Source organism: Schistosoma mansoni, chromosome 7 (assembly GCF_000237925.1).
Source record: "Schistosoma mansoni strain Puerto Rico chromosome 7, complete genome".
Classification (NCBI taxonomy): domain Eukaryota; kingdom Metazoa; phylum Platyhelminthes; class Trematoda; order Strigeidida; family Schistosomatidae; genus Schistosoma; species Schistosoma mansoni.
The window spans coordinates 8,433,486-8,457,864 of NC_031501.1; the positions used below are offsets into that span (position 1 = coordinate 8,433,486).

Consider the following 24,379-nt stretch of genomic DNA (forward strand, 5'->3'; position numbering starts at 1 on the left):
CCTTAATCAAATCATCACCACCCTATATTGATAAAATGTGAAGATATTGGACTACAAATTATAAAAGGTGTGAATTATAAGGAACTAATGAAAATCTTAATTGACTTACTATCTTATATTTTTATTGATGCATTATGTTATATCCCGAATAGGAATAATGAATAATATTAATGAATGGGATCCGTTTATGGACCAGTACTATGCTCATATCTTTCGTCGTATAATTTGTAAATAACTAAACTATTCATATTCATGTCTCCCTTATTATAAGCTTCATTTTGACCTATAGACTATTATTATACGATTTACCATTCTTGAGTTATCCCTAGTCTATTAATTATTGTTCCCCACATTCACAGTCACATTTGGCTGGATCTTGTACAAATGTTGTTTTTCTATCTTATGGTACGATGTGGTCTGTCTGGTTGTTATATAAACCTAGTATGTTTGAAATACATGATTCATATCACGAAGGCTGAGATTGGTGTTCTGGACTCAACAGGTAGGGTTAGTCAGGAAGAAGGACCCATAAGTACTTTAGACTACTCGTACTGGTTTTGTATGTCATTGGTCAGATCGATAAATCACTGCTCTCTAGTTGATGGAATCATCACATGACAGTGTGACTGATTGATTTTCTTTATAATGAGTAATGTGTTCGAAATTCATTAACTAACAGATTAATCCTGAAAATTCACTTGGTGTTCTTTACTTGAATCATCTCATTGATTTTTAGGGCTGCGGTTGATCAGTCTCTTATTGGTGTATATATATCCTGTGCAGATTGCGTCGATTTCGCTTTAATTCACAAGCATTATAAGCAAAGACGGATAGTGGCTAGCAGTGGAATACAGGATGCGCGTTTCGTCCTATCTAGATAATACGAACGGTATCGAGTTCGAGTCCCAGAATGAACATCAAGAAGTCTTGGATGCAGTTACATGCATCTGACGAGTCCCGTATAGATCAAAACTCACATCTTGGATTACACTGCTATCCACTATCCATCTTTGCTTATAATTCTTCAAATTGTTGTACATTGTTGTTAAATTTACTTTGTTACTATCTCAGAAGGTTTATTTTGTTATCAATATCATTATTTGTATATATTCTTTAAATTGATTTAGTAAAACCGAACACTTTTAGAGAATCACGAAGTGTGGATAGTTCAGGATGTAAGTTTCATTATTTGCTTGACAATGTTGTTCATTTTCAATTATCAATGTAACCCATTTTGATCAAATTCAAATCTATGACTGTTTATCTTAAGCATGTTACAGAATAGATGAAGTAACTTGTCTATGTTGTCTTTTGTGAAACTATCCTGGAAGCTGATCGTAGATACACGATAAGGCTCATCTAACTAGCCCTATAGAAATTGGTGAATTCGTATATACACATAATTAGTTAGTCATGACAATTATTATCTTTTGACCGGAGGTATATAAATGGATAACAGTAATACGGTATAGGGAGAAAGTTATATACGTGAACCTTGTGTTCAAGCTAGATATTCCCGGTGATATACTTGTAAATTGTCTGAAGCGATCTTTTTGAAAGACGTTTCTCACAGAAAATCCTTGTATAACGTATCCATTATCATCTGCCTAGTTAACTTAGAAAAGAACAAGGTGATTCAATTACACTTAATCTCTAATACTTCCCATTCATCATTTGACTTCTGTTCTCAGTGTACAATCTCACATGTATTGAAATAATGAAACTTATCAAAAATATGTTATTGCAACATATGTCAGAATATGTGAATAATTCAATAGACCATCCCACTAAATTAGCGTACATTACTAACTTGATCAGGTAGGATTATCCTAGATGAGCTTCTACAGCTGGATGTACCTGGATCCCAGACTTCTTGATGTTCACTCTGGGCAATATGCACAGTATGCACATATGTCGATTAGAGACTGACCAGTCGCAGTCCTAAACATCAATGGGAAGATTCAAGGAAACAATACTAAGTGAATTTAGTCCATTCTATGTTATGAATGTAAATATATAAGATTATCGATATTATTTTGATGATTTATTAGTTGTGAAAGATTCAAGAATTCGTCAATCTACAGAACAAACACAAACTGATGAGAGTAAGTGAATAAGAAACAAACTATTTGATTAGTTATGTATTTGTGTAACAATCTAATTGTCAAATTATCTACTCACAATTAAACCTAGATCTATGGTATGTACTACTGATGTCGACAGATATAAATAGTATGTGTCATCAATCCGAAGTGGAATAGCTAAGGGGGAAGAGAAAAGAATGAGAACAGCGAATGATTGATGTGGAAATGAAAGAACAATGAAGTCTGAGACGATTAATGGATATTGTGCAAATGAATTATTCACTGTATAGTTTTCAGATTTTACTAAGATATTCTGTTATTCTATGTTTAAATACATTTAATTGTCTTTGCCTGCGTTCTCGTTCACTGGAATAAAAATAATTATTACTTTCATAATTTTATTTACTTATACCTGTTATCCCTCATCGAGGAGCATATGCCACCTACCATTATTCTTCATCCAACTGTGTCATGAATACTTCCTTTCCAGGTGTTTCCAGTTGATGTTCAACTTTTACATGTCTCCTTCCGATTCTCTACGCAGTATATTCTTTGGCCTTTCTATTTTCTGCTTCCATACAAAATTCCAAGTTCACGCTTAACTCTTGATTCAGTCCAATGATTTTCTCAATGTATTTCCTATTCACTTCGATTGTCTTTTCTTAGTTTCCTTCTCAGTTGGAAGTTGGTTTGTTCTCTTCCACAGTAGATTGTTACTGATGACATTAGGTAAATATAAAATAGGCTTCTCAATGTATCCTACTTAAGAAATCTATCGGTAATATATATTTATTTATGGATAAAATATTTCTTTTTCTTCTTCTTCACCTTCACACTATTCATCAGTTCAACGTGATTCAAGAACTCATCAACGTACAGAAGAAACAAAAACTGAAAAACGTAAGTATCTGAATAATGGCTTTGATGACTTTAGTTATTAAACAATGTGAATAAGATTATTCTCTGAAGAAGTGACTTACATTGAGTGACGAAACTTTATAAAATCTAATTTATCTACTCATTGGGATATTACAAGTATATTGTTTATTTATAGTGAATAAGTTTGTTGAATATTTGTCTTTAATGTTAGCCAAGATTAATTAGGGGATTATTGAATATAGTTGAGATCATGAATCAATTGAAGCTAGATTACTATGGAAAACCTGGAAGTACTGAACGGCCGTTTCGTCCTATTTTAGTGCTCCTCAGCGATGAGCATCCACGATCCCACCACGCGAGATTCGAACCCAGTGCTTCCAGATTTTCCATAATGGTCTAGCTTCAATTGACTCATGGTCTCAACTATATTAAATTACTAAAATCTCCACGAAACCCTCTTCTGATGATTATTGAATAATATGAATGATTGGTTATTGATTACATTCTGATATACGGTACACTATGTCACTGTATACCCATTACATTACATAAGATAAATTAGATATCTTTTTAGTTGTTAGCATAACACTGAATCATACCATACTTTAATATTGTATAATACTGAAATACAAGAATTAAGTTCATGGTTTACAGGAATAAGAAAGGTGTCATGTTTGGTAGGCGATGACGGTAGAGTAGTAACACAGATTATAAGATACCAAATTAAAGATTTGTTGAAATCTTGCTCACTGGAATCTCTGAAGGTCGTAATTTTGATCATTTCTATAGTCGTACGTTTAAATCTTTAAGAAGTATCATTTTTTGGGGGGTAAGACAGCCATCACTACTAGAATAAGAAATTTTAATGATTGAAGTTGTTAACGTTTAGTCACTAAATGTCAAACTAAAATTTAGCTTAATCGATTATGTCTTAAGTAACCGAGTGATATCATTATATTTGAATAAGTAATTCATCAGTGAATATGTTTCATTCCTAAAGAAAGCTAATCATGATTCAAATAACATGGTAATAATCTCTTTATCTAGAACATTTGGTGATAAGAATTCGATTTCCACAAGGAACACAAGAACCCTCAAGATTCCTGATAACTGTCTCAAACTACTCAAGGTTTAAATATAGTAAAATTTACTAAATGGTTTAGTGAATCACACAGTTAGTCACAACGTAGAACTTCGTACGTACGTACGTATATCAGTTCGAGTTGCCATACCACATTAACACAGAGATCCAGTTGTCGATTCAAATCCCATGGTGGTAGAAGTAGTAATGTAGTGAACAAAACACTAGTTGGGGACAATCGAATGTATTTAAGCAAAGATTACAGACTATCTCAATAAATTCTGATTACCAAACAATGAACAGTCAATTTGCAAATTAACAACCAATTGTTTCAATCTTCACTGTTTCTTCTCTTATTCCATTGCTCATGCATTTTCCAGACGTTTGCGTTTCATTTCAGTTCTTTCCTCATCGGTCTTCTGCCAAAATACATTCTATGTCTGACCCACACCATATACTACTTATATGGATATAAGTAGACCACACCACACTCGTCCCCCCTTTAAAGCACTCGTTCATGCGGTGGTTCTGCTCGCCATGCCACTATCTTCTTTCACTGCAGTCTGTGCCAAACTCTCCGTCAGAATGTCGAGTCTGCGGCGCGCTGACCTCCATAGCTCCGTCGACCTGCCGGGGCACCAACATCCGCATCCACCCGGCACCTGGGACGTTCAACACCCGTACTCCACCGGCCTGCTGAGCCATCTACATCCGATGTCCGCCCAGCAGCCGCACGTCCCACTGCTCCTCTCCGTCGACAGCACCCGCTACAGCCAACGCCGCCCCGCCAGAACACTCCACTCGACGCCAACTCTCCACACCAGACTGCCCCAACTAGCACCTCAACTCCAGACCCGCAGCGGCGTCCGCAGAACAGCACCCTTCCTCCTCCTGGTTGGCAGCGACACCAAATGTAGTGAACAAAACACTAGTTGGGGACAATCGAATGTATTTAAGCAAAGATTACAGACTATCTCAATAAATTCTGATTACCAAACAATGAACAGTCAATTTGCAAATTAACAACCAATTGTTTCAATCTTCACTGTTTCTTCTCTTATTCCATTGCTCATGCATTTTCCAGACGTTTGCGTTTCATTTCAGTTCTTTCCTCATCGGTCTTCTGCCAAAATACATTCTATGTCTGACCCACACCATATACTACTTATATGGATATAAGTAGACCACACCACAGTAAGAGTATAGGCAGTAATCGGGAAGATTAGGGTTTGAAGATATTGTTCAAGGAGTACAATCCAGTGAAATCAATTTGAAAAGAGAAAAAAGATAGAGACATGAAGATGAATAGAATTTGGTAGAACACAAAGAGTGGATGCACCTTCGCCATTGCCAACGATTTTTACCCATGTCATTCATGGTTTCTAGCCATCAGTTGTTATCATCTCGCGGATCCCAACCAGGTAGTCTACACCTACCAACATGGCTCAGTCCACTTGTCAGTGACTTCATGGATTTGTGCCATGTCTTGGTCTGGCCGCCCCTAGCTTTCTTCCAACCTACTCCTACACCATAAAACATTCAGTCAACTTCCTTCAGAATATCTCCATGAACCAAATACAAGCCTTTTTAAAACATTCCTTATATTGGTAAGCAGAGATGGATAGTGGCTAGCAGTGGAATCCCGGACGCGCGTTTCGTCCTATTTGGGACTCGTCAACTGGATGTACCCAACATCTCAGATTTGATGTTCACTCTGGGACTTCAACCCAGTACCCTCGCTTCAAACGCCATCGCGTTATACGCACAGTATGCACATTTGCCAATTAGAGACTGACCAGTTGCAGTCCTAACACATCGATGGGAAGATTCAAGCAAAACAATACTGAATGAATTCATTCCTTATATTGACTAACAAAAAAATTCGAAATTTATATCTAAAGTGATTTACACTTTACTCAAAGATTAGTTACCATGGAAGTTTCTCATTCAAAATGAAAATTTTTTTTTTATCATTTCAACCAAGTTTTATTTTCATTTGCAGATATTGAAGAAGAGTTAAATTATCAATGTTCTTCAACGAAAGGTAGACTGTTATTGTGTTGTTTCTTTTTCTTTTTATTGTTTAATTTATTGATTTAATCACCTTGTGAACACCTCAGTAACTAGAAATGGTCATTCAAAACTAACAATAATATTTCCCCCTATCAAAAATGTCTATCATTCAGTTTTAATTCAAAAAGTGCTACTTTTGAAGTGGGGAGAGAGGAGGGGGTTAGATCTTAGTACATGAAGTTATTAACTACAGATTAATCAATGTAAATTCTTTTTCTTTTATTGCTATATTATATTAAAGCGTGATCTATATTATATTCAAACTCAGTATAGTGTAGGCTACTTATATCGAAAGATATAAGTAGTATGTAACACTGATAAAGAGTAAAATGATTGACGGCAGAAGGTTGAGAAGATTTAATTGAAAAGAACGGGAACACAAAGTGATTGGTATGAAAATAAAAAACAAAACAAAAAACTTTGAGAGAATTGATAGACATTTTGGAAATGAAGTACTGAACATATGACTCTATAATCTTGTATCCAAATAAGTTTGGTTTGTGCCCCCCCCTCCACTTGTGTTCTCGTTCACTATATCAGAAATTTGTAAAAATCTTGACCGTTCCAACATGATACATTGGTTTTATATAGTACTACTTTAACTACATATATTAAAAGTACTACGTTTGTTCTTTTATTGGGTCACCCGCTACGAGTACTATGTCTGAGCGCTTGGCATTTTGAGGAAGTTCAAAGAGCTTTCTGTAGAAGTCAGCTTTCACTTCATCATGGCTGCAGTCAGTGGGAGCCTGGGCAGAAACGATGAAAAATGTTCTTCTAAAGGTACCTTAAAAGAAAATTCGGTTAGAAGTGGTCTTAATGACCTGAGAGCGTGACCGCAGTGCACAAGGGACAACTGCTTGAAGTAGGGCACGCACGGCCTTTTTGTGGGGGATTTTTGATGTGTTAGCTCCGTTCTTCAAAGGACCTTACCGCCGGAGACAGAAATCCGTGGGATAAGGCGAGGTGTGCATTTTTGTGGTCCAGCTTTTCTAACCCCACCCCTCCTTGTGTGAAGGCAGCATCGCTGTCGTGCTGGTTTTCTGAAGGAAACACCTTACTGCTGTCACACCTCTGTACAGTCGGCAGTACGACTTCGGACCTTGGGTTCGCTGCTTTTAGTCTTACCGCTCTTCAACCGACCTGTCTGACATGGTGGGACCTTGAGGAACGATTGTTCCAGTCAGTATAGCTCGATTGGTTCATCACGATAGGCAAGCTCGACCACCTCGTCAAGGTAGCAGCAACGGTCGGATGTCCATCTTCCTTTACAGTTTATGATAAAAATTACACACATAAAGTAAACGCTCATTAGGTAAAGCATCGGTGTGTTAACTGAAAGTCGCAGGAAACATGGTGGATTTAAGGTCAATAAGAACCAATCAACATCGAGGTGCAGAGGACAAGCTGTGAACAAACCAACATCAAAATCGCAGGAAACATGTTAATAAGTTTAAACATATTCAATGTTTTTGGTGGAGTTTTGTTTTCTGAGCTGAATAGTTTGCTAGTAGAGTTTTCATCGTTATTCTGAATGACATCATCAGCAAAAATTCAGATAGAAGTGAATTGTTCGTAATTCTCCACATATGGCTCACACCTTATCCTGTAGACCTCAATCTTGATTGGCTATTGTTGACTTTTAACCTGTCATCGTCTATGTTTTTATTCTGATTCTATCTCTCATTGATATGATTCTTGATCTTATATTTGACCAAATATTTTCTGATTGGTTGATAGATTGGATCGATTTCAATATGTTTGTTGATTGAGATCTTGAATAGCGCCAATTCTAGAAGCATCAGGGAATTTTTAGAATCTTAACACTCAAATCAATCAGCAACCAACATCACGATGAAATCGATCCAATCTATCATCTAATCGGAAAATGTTTGGTCAAATATAGGACTAAAAATCAAACTTATTCGATATACAACCAAAATAAAGACGCAGACAATGAGAAGCTAAAAGTCAAGATCGAGGTCTAAAGAACAAGCTTTTAGCCGTATGTAGAGAACTTCGAACACTTCAATACTACCTGAAGTTTGTGGTAATCTTGTTCTTCAGTAGAACAATGGAAGCTGCACAATTGAAACCATCTAGTTCAGAAAACGAAACTCCGGCAAAATCATTCACCTGAGCTACGAATCTTCCTCAACCATCTCAAGATAAATGTTATCCGAAGTTATTATTCGAATTTCCTGAATGGGTCAAAACCCAGAAGGAACTTTCATAACCCAAGTCAAGACTGATTTTCAGTGTATAAGAATAAGAAACATTTCATTATGACTTAGTTATGTACGAGTTACTCATTCGGTACACTCTCTGATAGAACTGTAAATATGCACTGCTGAACAATTCATTCCATCATAATGGAATGATACAAATGTTCACAGATCTTTAATTTTGTACAATTATTTATGATATACAATTACAAATCATATCTTACTTACTTACTTAAGCCTGTTACCCTCATGGAGGAGCATTGGTCGCTCACCAGCATTCTCCATCCAACTCTGTCCTGAGCCTTCCTTTCCAGTTCTTTCCAGTTAACATTCATCCTTTTCATATCAGCTTCTATTTCCCAGAGTAATGTGTTCTTTGGCCTTCCTCTTTTCCGCTTCCCTTCCGGATTCCAAGTTAGGGATTGAGTCGTGATGCACATTGGTGATTTCCTTAATGTATATCCGATCCACTTCCAACGTCTTTTCGTAATTTCCGCTTCAGCTAGAAGCTGGTTTGTCCTCTCCCATAAAACACTGTTGTTGATGGTATCTGGCCAGTGAATGTTGAGTATTATGCGTAGACAACGGTTTATAAATACTTGTACCTTCTTGATGATGGTTGTAGTAGTTCTCTAAGTTTCAGCTCCGTACAGTAGGACTAACTGTCTTGATGTTCGTATTGAAGATTATCACTTTGAAATTAGTTACCAACCAAATCTAGTTACTATTCATTATTTATCAATTATGATGATCTAATAATAATGATTACAACTTATCATTTTTTTATTATTTTCAGTCAGTTATATTGAATAATGTAACCATAGTGTATTTAACTTTGTTCATTCATTATGAATGTATAGTTAGCATTTTTTTCTTTTTAGCGAGTTTTTCTTCTATGACAATGGGCTACTAATCCCATACTCAACCCTCCTACTATATCCAGGCTTGGGACCATTAGTTGTAGTAGTAGCCCTAGAAGGGCTCCAGGTGGAGTTATCCTGAATGCATGTACATATTTATTATGAGATAGTTATTTTAACAAATTGTATGTTGAATAGTCTTGCTTTTGTATGCACGGCCTCTTTGAATGGCATGATTATGCATTGAATTGACATCATTACATGATTGATTCCATTTTGGAAGTACTTTCTCTTTCCCTGAAAGTCTAATGGCTTTTATTGTCAGTTCTGTGAACTTATCAGAATTCTGTATAGTCGTCTTGTTCGTTCTTTTTTTAAAAAAATAAATAATATCGTAACCGTCCTATATTTAGATCTTTTATTTCATGGTTGAGTTTGATGTTTCAGTACTAATAACCATAATGTTAGTATTGTTCATCTGCATTTGATAAGATAGCGTTTGAAGCGAAAGGTACTGGGTTCGAGTCCCAGAGTGAACATCAACAAGTTTGAGATGCAGGTACATCCAGCTGACGAGTCCCAAATAGGACGAAACGCGCGTCAAACTGGATTCCACTGCTAGCCACTATCCATCTTTGCTTATAACTAATATTTAAGTTTTTAAGATGCATCTACAATCGACAAATAATCATTAGTTTAATCATAATGTTGATTGTAGTGAAAGAAATCCGATTTTGTGACCATGAACAGGCTTTCTGCATGAACTTTGGATTGTTGAAGTTTAATAATTCCTGGATTATCTTTGAATATCTTCAAATTTAAGAAAATTTGACATTGATTCATTATGGTTGTAACCGTATAAAGGTCAATGTTCAATATTATTCTTTAAACAAAGTGCATCTCATTCAAATCCACTAAAACACTTTGTTCGTATAAGCAAAGACTAAAAATGGTTAGTAGTGAAATACAGGACGTGCGTTTCGTCCCATTTGGGATTCGTCGGCTGGATGAACCTACATCCCAAACTTTTTGATGTACATTTCACAAGATCCTATCAATATATATGCGGATGTAACTTACTTACTTATGCCTATCACCCCTCATGGAGGAGCATATGCCACCTACCACTTCCTTGCCAGCTGTTTCCCGTTGATATTCATCTTTTATATGTTTGCTTTGAATTCTCTGAATTCTATGGTCTGCCTCCTTTCTATTTCCCTTCAAGGTTTCAAATTTGTGCTTACCTCGTGATTCAGTTTAATGACTTCCTCAATGTATAACATATCCACTTTCGACATCTTTTCCTAACTTCTTCTTCAGTTGGAAGTTTCTTTGTCCCATTCCACAGTAGACTGTTGAAGATGGTATCCAGTTTACAGACATTGAGTACCTTGTGTTGTACTTCTTTGAAGATGCTTGTAATAGTTCTCGAAGTCTAAGCTCTGTACACTAGAAAAATGTCTTGAATTTTGTATTGAAGATTGTGATATTGATATTGGTTAATAGACAATTGTTTTAAGTTCCATATACCCTTACTTTGTAAACCCTTGCTTTTATATCTGCATCCAATTCTTCTTATTTATCAATGATACCTCACAGATACGTGAGAATCTCCACCTCTTTCAAAGTTTCTCCATGAAGTATATTTGGATTAGTGCTCTCTTCGTCTTGTATTTGAAGATCTAAATAAGTGACAAACAAGACGTAAATCAACAAAGAATCTAAACCTTCATAAATCCTATAACTGTCAATAATAGAAAAAAAAAATCAATATGAATCAGGCTTTTTCCGTAAAGAATTTAACTCCTTGTATCTACTGATGCCGATTCACAGTTGAAACATCAAAGAGTTTGAAAATTCTTTCTTTAATATGGGATGATTCAATATTGAATAATAATAATAATAATAACGATAGTAATAGTAATAATAGTAATGGTAATAGTAATGATGGTAATGGTAATAGTAATAATAGTAATGGTAATAGTAATAGTAATAATAGTAATGGTAATAGTAATAGTAATAATAGTAATGGTAATAGTAATAGTAATGGTAATGATACTAATATCACATGACAACTCTATATGAATGTCTTCATTCAATAGATTTAATAAGTAGGTATTCGTAGTGTGCTCAAGTGTATTCTATTCATCGTGATACTACTTGTTTTTTTATAAAAACCTTTTTATGAATATATATATACTACTTGTATACTACTGATATATCTTTTATACATTTTCTATTGGGGATTTTCAGTATATGGATTACTTTTCGATTACAAATGTATTTTTTTCATTCTAAGAATATCAAATAATGTAAAATTGACAGTTAATCATATGTTCAATGTTCAGTTACCATTTTCATTATAAAACAGAAAACAAATTCGAGAAGGGGATAGTGAGAGAGAGAGCGCGAGAGGGAGGGAGGGAGAGTAAGAGAAAGAGAGAGAGGGGGGATTGTGCAAGCACAACCTACTTCATACAATTCATTTCTTTATTTGATGTATCTATTACTTTTGTTTGTTTGTTTTTAAACATTCTTATTACTTCATGACAATCGTTTTGTGTGATATGAATACAATGATCTAAACACTAATCTTTTTGATTGAGATCATGAACTGATTGATGTTAGACCACCATTGAAAACCTGGAACCACTAGACCGCCATTTTGTACTAGTATGGGACTCCTTAGCAGTGCACATTCACGATTCCTCATGTCGAACTCTAATCCAGGATCTTTTGTCTCACGTGCGAACGCTTAATCTCTAGACCAATGAACTGACATCTGACGGTGTGTATGGTTGAGGTTAGACATTAACACTGCTGGATGCCAGATTATTAGTATAGAGGTTAAGCATTCGCTCACGAGACTGAAGGTCCTAGGCTGGAATTCCGCGAGCAGGATCGCGGATGTGCACTGATGAAGAGTCCCACAATAGGACGGAACAGTCATCTAGTAGTTACATGGTTCACTTAGTATTCTCAAAAACTTTCTAATTTCTTCACATCATTCTACTATTCTATTCAGTTAAACTTGAAGTTTTACTCAAATAACAAATTTTACATTGAATTCCTTTAAATCATACGATTCTTATAACGACGCTTTTTTGTATTTTCTTTCTTTAAAAGTTCAACCTCAAAGAACATCAAGTCAAATGAATATTAGTGGACCTAGTACCATGACTAAAACTGCATGGTTATCAGGTATGTAGAAAGAAATTCATTTACTTATAAATCAACTATCATTATGTGCATTGAATTGTATTAAAATCATGAATCGATCTAAGTTAGACCACTGTTGAAAACTTTGGAGAACTACAGGGTCATTTCGTCCTAGTATGAGACTGCTTATCAATGCTCATTCATGGTTTCGTAACAGCTAATCTAACCCAGTACTTTTGGTTTCGAACGTGAACACTTAACGTCTAGTCTAGTCGGAATTCAACAGTAATAATGTCTAACTTAAGTTAGTCCACGACATAGGGTGATCATCTTTTATTGTCTTTAGTGAATGACTATTTCATACCCGACACGATTTGGTTTCATCTAGCACTTATTTAAAACAATTAGTCCCTTTTGTAAATCATGATATAGCAATGAGAAGAAACAATAAACCTGCAAAGTATGATCTGTTTGAGATTTACATTTCAAAGCATTTATGAAAACAAATAAAGGTTACATAAATCAAAGCTCAAATAAACAAAGGTGAGAAAAAACTGATACAAAAGGCAAAGAACACGTTCCCACATCATCATAGATCATAAAATAGTTTAGAGGTTGTCAAGACAGATTCAAGGTTGGTAAAAATTGTCTTGCTTCTATGAATCTAAGAATCCCTCCCTAATAGTTCAATGAATATGGTTTTCTATCGCATAGTCTTACCGGAGCAATAGGGCACTAACTTATTCTGAAGTCATCTAAGCATATCTGTTCCAAATCTCTTGGGTTCATTGTTTAATTACTCCTCTTTATGTATATGTGTCCACACAAACATGAGAATTGGCGGCCTGTTTAAACATCTGGGCTACCTGTCATCTAGATATTTCAAACAGTTATCTGATTTCGTTTGTTTTGATACATCATTATGCCTATTAATCGCACAACCTATTCAGGTGCGTTTCTGAAAAGTGTAAGACCTTTCGCTGTAAAGGTTACAGAAGGCTTAATCAGAGATATCGTGGTTGCTGGCAATATGCAGCGACAAGAATGTACATTATCCAGATGTCGATTGACTGGGCTGCCAAGTTCTAACTGGCGATCACTCAATATTCATCGTCAGGAAGGACGAAGAAGTAAGAAACGGAAACTTGTTGAAGTACTTCGTGCTGAGAATTCTATATTGTACCAAAAATATAATATTGAATAAAGCTAATAATAATAATAATCCAACGAGATATGACGTAATGGTTTATGTAATGTCTAGGCCTATGTGAAATTATAGGCTTAGCTTTACCAATAACAATCAATTTAGCAGCAGAGGATGTTTTCTTACTTACTTACTTACTTACGTCTGTTACTCTCAATGGAGCATAGGCCGCATGTTTTCTTAGTGTCTGATTTTAGTCTCTTTCCCAAAAATTATGCGATTTGACTCTCCTTTAAATGGTAAAGTGATATAGATCCTTTACTTTGTAACAGAATTCAAGAGTTTTCTTGTTAGCTTACTTTTGCACCAATTTGTAAACGTTAGAGAATAATCTTTTCGGTCAGCAGTTTTGTCACCACCTCAAGTAGATTTGTAATGTATATTCGTTGAGTTTTGTTGTATAGACAATTTACCAAACTCCGTTCGTACTGCGACGGATAGAAACTGCGAAAGTTCAGATATTTCTTAGCCTAGGTTGACATCTTATGAACGTATCGTTTTACAGTTCCATTCTTTCTTCGGTTCAAATTATATCTAAAAAGGGCAGTCGCTTATTATTTTCATTATAAGTAGGCGGCATATCATTCTATACATGATTGAGTCTATCTAATAACCCATTTACACGGAACTCCTTATCACATATGACTAATATGTCATCTATCTGCCTCTTATATAGAGTTACTTCGCTGAGCAGCTCATTTGTCATACATTCAACATGTAACGTATATACATCAGCAAAGAGAGGTATAACACTTCGTTGCTAACAGACATTCGTATAGTTATCACGGAATAAACGCTTATTGACCGAAGTGCCTAGCACACTTATCAATCACGAACCAATATCTATCACAACATTAAATACTGATTAACTTGAAATTAGTTTGTAGAACAGCTGTTGTGGCGGCTTAACTAAAGGTTCCATAAAGTCACTGACTGTTGGATTAAACTTTTTTTTGTGAATATGATTACGTACAATAATTTTTATTAAGGATTTGGTACTGTAATCAATATATCTAAAAATCGATTTCCGTAATGTAGATACATTCGCTTTCTAGCTTGCTTTACATCTTATATATAGGATTATTTCATTACTACTGTTATGTGTTAAGAAGACTGTTGATTTGGAAGCTTTACATAACGTATTAACTTTGACTAAACAGCTGTCAAAAAATAGACACAATTGAACAGCTTCCCATAATCAAATCTCCCCCGTAACGCGGGTCTACAACCAAACACCACGGACTGAACCTTGAACATTCAGGTCTCTCAACGAGCGTAAGATCTTTATATATATAAGCCTATGTACCCTGTTGATAAGCTTTGATTAACAATGACACCAAGCATAACTACATCATACATGTTTTTTTCTAATAATTTAGAAACCAATCTAAGGAATAGTACGACATGTAAACAACCACCAATGTATTCAACATATTCAGCTCATAAAGAAAATATGAGACGAATGCAAGAACAAAGAAGGACAACAGAAGATTGGGTAAGTTCAAAAGATCATATTTTTCTTTGAAGATTTCACTATCCAATATATGTATATGCATGACATCTGACAATTTCTGAACAGAACGAGTTCGATAGTCAGAAGTTAACTTCTTAGACTACGAAATTGAGTTCCATAAGTTCGTGCCTCATAGGGAACCTCGGTCCCTTCAGAATAACAGACAGTACAAACCAAAATGTGAGCTTATTCTCAGACTACATTTTGATTATCGGAAATCTTAGAAGTTACACATTTCTAGTTGGGCTGAATAAAGCAGTGACTACTTCTTTAATTTTGGAGAAAAACTACGATATACCTTGTATAACTTAACAAACTTGTATCTTAATATCGAATTGACTACTGATCATAATTTTATGTCAAACTGTTTGTTTTCAGATGCGAAATAGTGTAAGTATAATCTTGAGTTATATAATACTTTTGACATTTTATTTGAAGTAAACATCATCAACGGTAACAATGTTAAATAATGAATAGAGTTATATAAGTTACGCTCCTCGTTGAGGATCATAGTCCGCCCGCCAACACTCTCTTCATTCAACTTCGTCCTAGTCAATCTTTTCCAGTTCTTTCTAGTTTAGTTAGCGAAAGTTTAACTGCTGAGATAGTTGATGGACTGTCTAAGTGATGCAGTCCCACAGCTTTTTTGAAGGAGATTACTGTCGAGAGGTATGAGAACATGACTAAATTACTTAAGTTTGTTACTCTTCGTTGGACACCATAAGCCGCCCACAATCATTGTCCATCCAACTCCGTCCTGGACAATCCGTTCTAGTTGTTTTCAGCTGCTATTCATTCTTTTTATATCTGCTTCCGATTTCCGATGTAGTGTGTTTTCGGCCTTCCTCTTTTGCGTTTTCCTTGAGAATTCCAAGTTAGCGCTAGCCTCATGATACAGTTTGATGATTCCTGTATGGTACGAAGATTCAGTCCAAACAGACCATCTTAAAGAATAGTCTAAGACATATAATAACTATTTATGATAAAATGGAATAACTGTTTTACATCTGAGATCTTTTAAAGCTTCATGATCTTACATATTACTTGAAGAATTTGATTATTTTCTAAGTGTTTAGTTATGTTTTGATGAAAGTTCCTGTCATAAATCAGAAAAATATAAAAACCTACTGAATACTAGGAAGTACACGACGTTTAACTTACTATCGTTTGAGACTCTACTGTGGAGCTCAGTCACGATCTCATGCATAGTCAACAGTTTAGAATCTTTAGACTTTAAAATGAGAGTAATACTACGTTTGTTTCTTGTCGTAGAGCTTTCAGTGCAAGCACTACGGTAGATTAATGAATGCTCACTCCTGAAGAGTCTTGTACTAGGACGAAAACTAACACGGGAGCTTTCAAAATTTACTGAAAATAAATTAGATTTTTATATATTAACGATGATAATTCACCATTTCTGTTAAATATTATTTTGTACAATGCATATTTTAGCAAGCTTCCAATAGACAATTACATGATTCCAGATCAGTGGGTAGTCGTGCTGTTTTAGAAGAAATGGAAACAATAACATTACAACCAATTGGTCGTGGTGTACATGATCTAGAACCACCAACTGGTTCTATAGCCAGATCAGTTCGCGCTACAACACCAAGTGGTTAGTTATGATGATATAGCGTGTACTGTTTTTATTATTTTGGCGTAATTTGTATGTAACAATGAAATATTATGAAAGTATGGCCATGGAATGAGTTATATTATTAATATGTATTTCTCAAATCTATAAAACAGGTCACATAACGCGATAAAATTTGAAGCGAGCGGTATCGGGTTCGAGTTCCAGAGTGAACATCAACTCAGTTGCATGTATATCCAACTGACGAGTCCCAAATAGGACGAAACAAGCATCCTGGATTCCACTGTTAGACACCATCCATCTTCGTTTATAATATCAAAAACTGTTTTGAAATGGTGCCTTATGTGTTTATTCAGTTTTCCTTTACAAATAGTTAAGATAATCAGTATCGTTTCAATAGTTTGTAAAAGGATCACTTTTTGTGAGAATGGGAATAGGTCCGTAATCTTCTGCATATGTTTCATATGAAAGCTGAATTATCCATATATGTTTATGATGACACTTCATGGTACTTGTCTTCAATACACATAATATACATATCACTAATGTTCCTAATTAACTAAATAAGTACCAAGGTAGTGGTAACTTTCTGGAAGATCATTTTTGGAAAATGTCTGCTAATCACACGTAATTATACACGTATATTTTGATAAAGTTTTGTTCTTTGAGCTGGATAGTTTGGTTGTGAAGCTGGTATCGTTCTTCTGAACAACATCATCAACATAAACTTCAGGTACACGTATATAAGATGTTTACAATCTCTTATGAATCGGAAGTACCATTTTCCATACTTTGGATATTTTCGTCTGGAATTTCTTCAATGTTAACTCTCAGATGCAGATACATTCAGCTGACGAGTCCCAAATAGGACGAAACGTGCGTCCTGGATTCCACTGCTAACCACTATCCATCTTTGCTTACCAAAATTCAGTAGTGTTTGTAAACGAAAGGTGCCTAGAATACTTTGAAACAACTTGATTTATTCCTAAAAATCTAGCAAACATCTAATAAAGAACTTATGATGTGCTTGCTACATAGTTAAGTGGACCATCACAAGATCTATTATGAGGTATGGTAATGCTTTCTTGAAGCTTCTAGATCTTCATACTCACGTGATATACTCTTTTCTACATATGAATTGACCTTCATTGTGCATTTTCCATATTTCTACAATCCATTTGAAGTATCAAAGATTATAACAGTCTAAGAAGTGGTGACGATTTCAGTATCTAAAGATTTCGATTCAATTACAGCGATATTCATTAAGGAATACATTTTATAACTGTCCAATGACCAGAGTATATCGACCTTCACCAGTCAACTATTAATGTACACAAAAAAAGAACCCACAAATAATTATAAACCAAGTCATTTTGCTACCTTTCTAATGTCAATCACCTTTTTTACAGGTTTATCTACATTTCCGACGTTACTTAATCGACCACATTCATCAGCTGGAAGAATAGATCTATCCGTATCAGGAATAAAACGTTCCATTAGTAAAGATTATTATAGTCCAATAAGAATGCAACGTAGTACTATTGATATACCATATAGTCAAACAACACAAGCATTAATAAGTCCACCTATAAATAGACGATTAGTTGGTTTTGCTAATCTTGGTCATTCATCTCGTATATCAAGTATCAATAAAAGTGTACTACTACCTACTATACATCATGATCCGATCATATATGGTAATCATATAGTTAATAATCAATCACCAGAATTAATAAATCAATCATATATGAATAGAAATTCATATGCCAGGCAAACACTTACGCAGAATATTCAAGAAATTACCCAGAAACAACGATTATTATCACCTAATCAACAATATTATGCAACACCTAGTTACAATAAGTTAGGTAAATCAACTGAGTTAATCGCTACTCACAATGCGCTTCTTACAACAACTAAAAGATAGTATCTATAAAAGCTAACTACTACTATAAACCATTAGATCATATATAACCCTATTCTGATGATTAAACTATCTTCTATATGCTCATTTCCATGTGCTCATCCTAACTATATATCTGATATAAACAAATTTATCATTTGAGTAATTTCCTACTTGATTTTTCCAGTGACGTTTGTATGATTCTATACTGATATTTAATATAACATGGGGGGTTTTTGTGGAGATTTCAGTAATTTTATCGTTGAATTCATGAGTCAATTGAAGCTAGAACACCATGGAAAACCTGGAAGAACTGGACGGCCGTTTCGTCCTATTGTGGTACTCCTCAGCAGTGGTCTAGTGGTTAAGTGCTCGCGCGTGAGACTAATAAGTCATCTGTTCTAATCTCTTGAGGCGGGATCATGGATGCACACTTCTGAGGAGTCCCATAGTTGGACGAAATGGCCGTCCAGTGCTTCCAGGTTTTCGATGGTGGTCTAGCTTCAATCGACTCATAATGCCAACTGTGAAAATACTAAATTCTTCACAAAAGAAACCCCCTCTGAAAAATTATTTCTTTGAATCAATAAAATCGATCAAATTAATTTAACCGCTTATTTTAATACTACTAATATACTTGAAAAGTAGTAACATATTTCATCAAGAAATATTCTATCAATCTATACAATGATTAACTTTATGTTAAAGCCCGAGACCTGACTCTAATTAGATCGAACGATATTGTCGACGGGCTCACCACTTTTGTGGCCCTATATCTGACTCCAATTAGATTGGACAAATGATCGTTATTGAATGATTACTGTCGAAATATACATCCTGATTATTCTCGTATATAATTATCGACTCAATCTATGTTAATGAATAACGAGATTAAAGAAGCTAAATACGTGAATGAAGTTTTGAATACCTATAATTTTGTACACTCAGTGATCTGGACAGACAATCAGGTAGACGAAGCTAACAGAAGAGAGCGAAGTGAAATGAAACGTAGTGGAGAAGGCATGTGAGCCAACTTCATTTAATCAAGCGTGAATCGACATTTACAGTCAGACTAAGATAGGTTGCAGACAAGTGATGATTAGGATAAGAAATGTACATACATTCACTCATATAGAAACAGTCAGGGTTGATAAGTAAATAAATAACAAGGTCAAAATATGACTCAAGAAGAATGGGGTAATCGGCTTGTCCAGAAGCTAGAATACGTTATATGACCCTAACATAGTAACCGACACTACAGATTGACTGAATAAGCTGGTAGTCATTCTAATAGCTTACTTCTTTCTAAAGTACATGAAGATAATGATTTTGTTAGAAAGATCATGAAATGTTCATAAATGAATCATCAATCAGCTACAACGTAGGACCAGGCACACATATGCATCCTTTCAAGTTGCCATACCTCGTTAGCACAACAAGATGAACACCGGATTCATAGAAAGTAGTTAATTTAGTGATGGTGTGGTGTGGTCTACTTATATCCATATAAGTAGTATATGGTGATGGTCAGACATAGAATGTATTTTGGCAGAAGACCGATGAGGACAGAACTGAAATGAAGCGCAATTGGTAGGAAAGTGCATGAACAATGGAATTAGAGAAGATGAACTGAGATTTAAAGAAGAAACATTGAAGATTGAGACCATTGTTTGTTATTTTGCAAATTAACTGTTCATTGTATGGTTATCAGAATTTAGTGAGATAGTCTGTGATTTTTGATTAATTACATTCGACTGTCCCAACCAGTGTTTTGTTCACTACAGTGGTAGTATATAAAAGATAGGTTGTATATAAGGGTATAGTATAGGAAGAAAGACACGTATGAAGCACTTTTAATCTCAAGGTTTAAGGGAAGCTATGGAGTGTAAACACCTACGCGATTGTGATCGATTCTGAGCTATGTTACAGTTTAGGGAACACAATTCGCCTTCAGGACTGTTATCTAATAGACACTTGACAAACTTTACGTGATAAGAACATTATTTTACCATACAGTCCAACATAATTAAGATTATATCGTTATTATTATGATTTGAAAGTGGTTGATTTGTACCCAGTTGTTGGTCTTATTTGCCGATCAGCTGACTGACATCACGTACTGAGATAAATCTACACTCAATAAATGCATTAAGAACCGAAAATGAAGAAGATAAGAAGGCGTTTATGTGTACAATTCTCCTGAACCTAAAACCATTTTAATACGAGGAGCTTGAGGAGATTGTGACTGATCATAGTTAGACAACCTAATTGAATAAGGTTCAAAATGTAAACTATTACATTCTAACTCAATGATCTAAAGAGAAAACTCTCGCTGCCAGACCTGAAAGTATTTGATTCTATTGCCGGTAAGGTCATTGATCAGTACTGCTGGATCTTGTACTAAAACACAGCTACTCAATCCTTTATAGTTTTCTATGGTTGTTTAACTAAGGTCAATCCTTGGTATAATCAATAAACTATTTGTTTAAAAGACTATTGATGATTGTTAAAGGCATTAAAATTGGATTACTATGAAAACATATATGTGGTTAAGAGCGTATTAAATGAGAACACAAGTGGAGATAATCGAATGTATTTGAACACAACATTACAGAATCCCTTCGTAAAATCTGAGATCCGCACAGTAAATACTTCATTTGTAGAATGTCAATCAATCGTCTCAAACTTCATTGTTCTTTCGTTTCCACATCAATCATTCTCTATTCTCGTTCTCTCTTCTTCGATCTTTTTGACCTTCTGCCGCCAGGCATTTCATTTTCGATTGGTAATACATACTACTTATATCTGTCGATATCAGTAGCATACACTACAAGAGTCTTACTAGTGATGATACCACTTTACCAATTATGAATTCAAAATACTAATGAGTTACAGGGTGAATTTAATCGATTAACATTTAAAATGCTTGTTCCATATTATACTATTAATCATTTTATTCAGAAGGGGTTTTCGTGGAAATTTCAGTATTTTCAAAGTTGAGACCATGAGTCAATTGAAGCTAGACCATCATGGAAAACCTGGTGGTCTATCGGTTAAGGACTCTGGCTCGAGACTGGTAGGTCCTGGGTTCGAATCTCACGAGTGCGGGATCGTGGATGCGCACTGCTGAGGAGTCCCATAATAGGACGAAACGGCCATCCAGTGCTTCCATGTTTTCCATTGTGGTCTAGCTTCAATTGACTCATGGTTTCAACTTTGAAAATCATTTTATTCTCATATAATTTAACACTTAGTTATATACTACTTATTAACTTATTTATTTATTCATTTAATTACAATATAACAAAAAACTACAACAACCATTTAACCATTTAAGTTACATTATACCTTGTTTATAACAGAGATAATTCATGATAGTCTATGTACAATAGTCCATTAACAAGTTAATCATTTATACTACTTATATTACTTATATTGCTTACATTTGATTTCATTCTATTAGTTATTATTTAACCAGTGTAATGGTGAATATAGTGACTTTGTTTATAGCTTATATATATATATATATATTTCGAACTAATTATTTTTGATAGTTGAATTCATGAGTCGATTGATGCCAGACCACTAAGGGAAAATTTGAAGCACTGGACGAGCATTTTGTCTTAGTATGGAACTTCTCGGCAGTGCGCATCTGCGATCGCGCTCATAGGATTCAAACGCAGGACTATTAAAAAGGACTACAATATCCATAAAATCACTTTCTAAAAATAATCATTATGTGCACATGAGGGACTAGCTACATGAGTTATTTCCTAGAATTCTAGTAAGAAGCCGTGACCAGTGGAGTTCAATCGTGTCTGAAGACAATAGATGACCGCCCAATATCGTGAATTGATTGAATTTAGACATTAACACCTTTAAATGCTGGCTCAGTGGTCTAGAGGTTAAGCGTTCGCCCACAAGACTGAAGGTCCTGGGTCCGAGTGTGGTATGCTGGTTGGTAGATACATACTACTGGCGAATCCTATACTGAGACGAAACGGCCATCTAATACTTCCAGGTTTTCCATGGTGATCTAGCTTTAATAAACTCATGAAAAATTACTACAATATTCATAAAAACCCCATTCTGATAATTAACTGTTTTGGTTTCAATTAATAATATAATATTTTTTATCAAATAGCTAATAGATCATACGCTCCTGGATTAGAACAACAAGATGGTTTCCGTACAATTGCAACAACAAATTATCATCGTGAAATGCATACATCTGGACCACAATCACCATATCTGTAAGTTATCCACTTTTTTTCTCCGAAGTTACATGAAGAGATCTATTTTGCATATTACTAATTGTGAGATATTGAATGAGAAGGCGTAAAATTGATCTAACGAGAAGTTTATAATTTATGGACGAACCAATCAGATTTACTATAACAGTTCTTGGATTTTGGCGCCATATTCATTCACTCATTTAACCAAATAGAGTCTTGACATTTTGATTGATGTCAATTCATGATGAAAACTTTAAATCTCATTGTTATCTTTAACCATCAACTGTAAATCATAATTCTAATTTCTTACACTGATTTAAAACCTTCATTTAACCCCAGTATGTTGATGAACATTCAGAAGGTCACTTTATCGTCGCTCAAAGGTCATCTATATCTATATATATATTCGCTGAAGAGTAGTTTTCTAAGTTTTATCTTTTACATTGATCCTATCATTTCTACTACTGAATGACTTAGGTAGTTTGATAAGTATTATTCGTCAAGAATTTCTATGAAATGAAGCATAGTACCTTGAAGCACTGGACGGCCTTTTCGTCCTATCGCGAGACTCAACAGCAGTGCGCACCCACGATCCCGTTTCTCGAGCTTCGAACCCATGACCTATCAGTCTCGTCCGTGAGCGCTTAACCACTAGACCACTGAGCCTATGCGGCCTATGCTCCATTGGGAGTAACAGGAGTAAGTAAGTAAGTAAGAAGTACAATACTTACTTGTCGTTAATTAAGTTCCGAAATAGACTTTTGAAGTATTGATGAAAGATGTTATCATCCTTGAAGTCAATCTATTCGAATATGAACTAATAATCTATCTAATAGTAATAATCAAGAGTCTTTCGACACCATAGATTCATTGAATTCTAAACTTGTGAAGATGTGGATATCAGCTTAATGGATAGTTGTTCAATGTACCTCTTCAGTTTATTTTACCTCATTGCCGTAACAGATTATCTCCAGTCTAGTTAAGTCTCTGTGTATGATATCATAGTTCATTTGAATGTTTATTTTGTAAATAATTATACCTTAGAAATCAGCAAAACGTTCAACTATGCTCTTGGTTTTCTATAAGAAGTTTAGAATATCTATCGTTCGAAACCAAGCAGTACTGAACAGCCGTTTCATTCATGCATAAGATTTCTCATCATCTATGACTAAACTGGGTTCGATCCTCGATCTCGCATACCATCGCTTACTTTCAGACCACTAAGCAAACATCTACTGGTTTATATGCATAATTTCAATCAACCAGTATTATAGAACAATCACCTTTCAATCTATTTCACACCCGATATAACTGAACTCCATTGGTCACGGTTTCTCAATAGATCTGTAAGATTAAGGCTCAAAACCAGTGACCAATGAGTATATGTTCTCACTAAAGATTATGCATTCATATATGAAACTGAAAGTTTTGGGTTCGACCTTTGGTAATTTAGTTATGAATCTATACAACAGATACGTTCTATACAAGTAAGAAATAATTGTCTATTACTTACTACTTTTCAATAGTTCTCTCATAATAAATCAATTCAAGTTATTAACTATAATAATT

The 24,379-nt window shown here is 34.9% G+C and overlaps 1 protein-coding gene across 1 annotated transcript in view; it reads left to right on the top strand.

The window, feature by feature from the left end:
* Positions 1–24,379, top strand: part of Smp_126500 (putative tensin) — a gene marked incomplete at both ends in the record, with an annotated part of 67,251 nt that overhangs the window by 30,410 nt on the left and 12,462 nt on the right. Inside the window, 6 exons of the mRNA XM_018798767.1 lie at positions 2,931–2,984; positions 12,329–12,403; positions 14,945–15,060; positions 16,531–16,693; positions 18,082–18,540; positions 22,720–22,828. Coding sequence (XP_018653676.1) covers positions 2,931–2,984; positions 12,329–12,403; positions 14,945–15,060; positions 16,531–16,693; positions 18,082–18,540; positions 22,720–22,828 — 976 coding nt within the window. The remainder of the gene's footprint in view (positions 1–2,930; positions 2,985–12,328; positions 12,404–14,944; positions 15,061–16,530; positions 16,694–18,081; positions 18,541–22,719; positions 22,829–24,379) is intronic.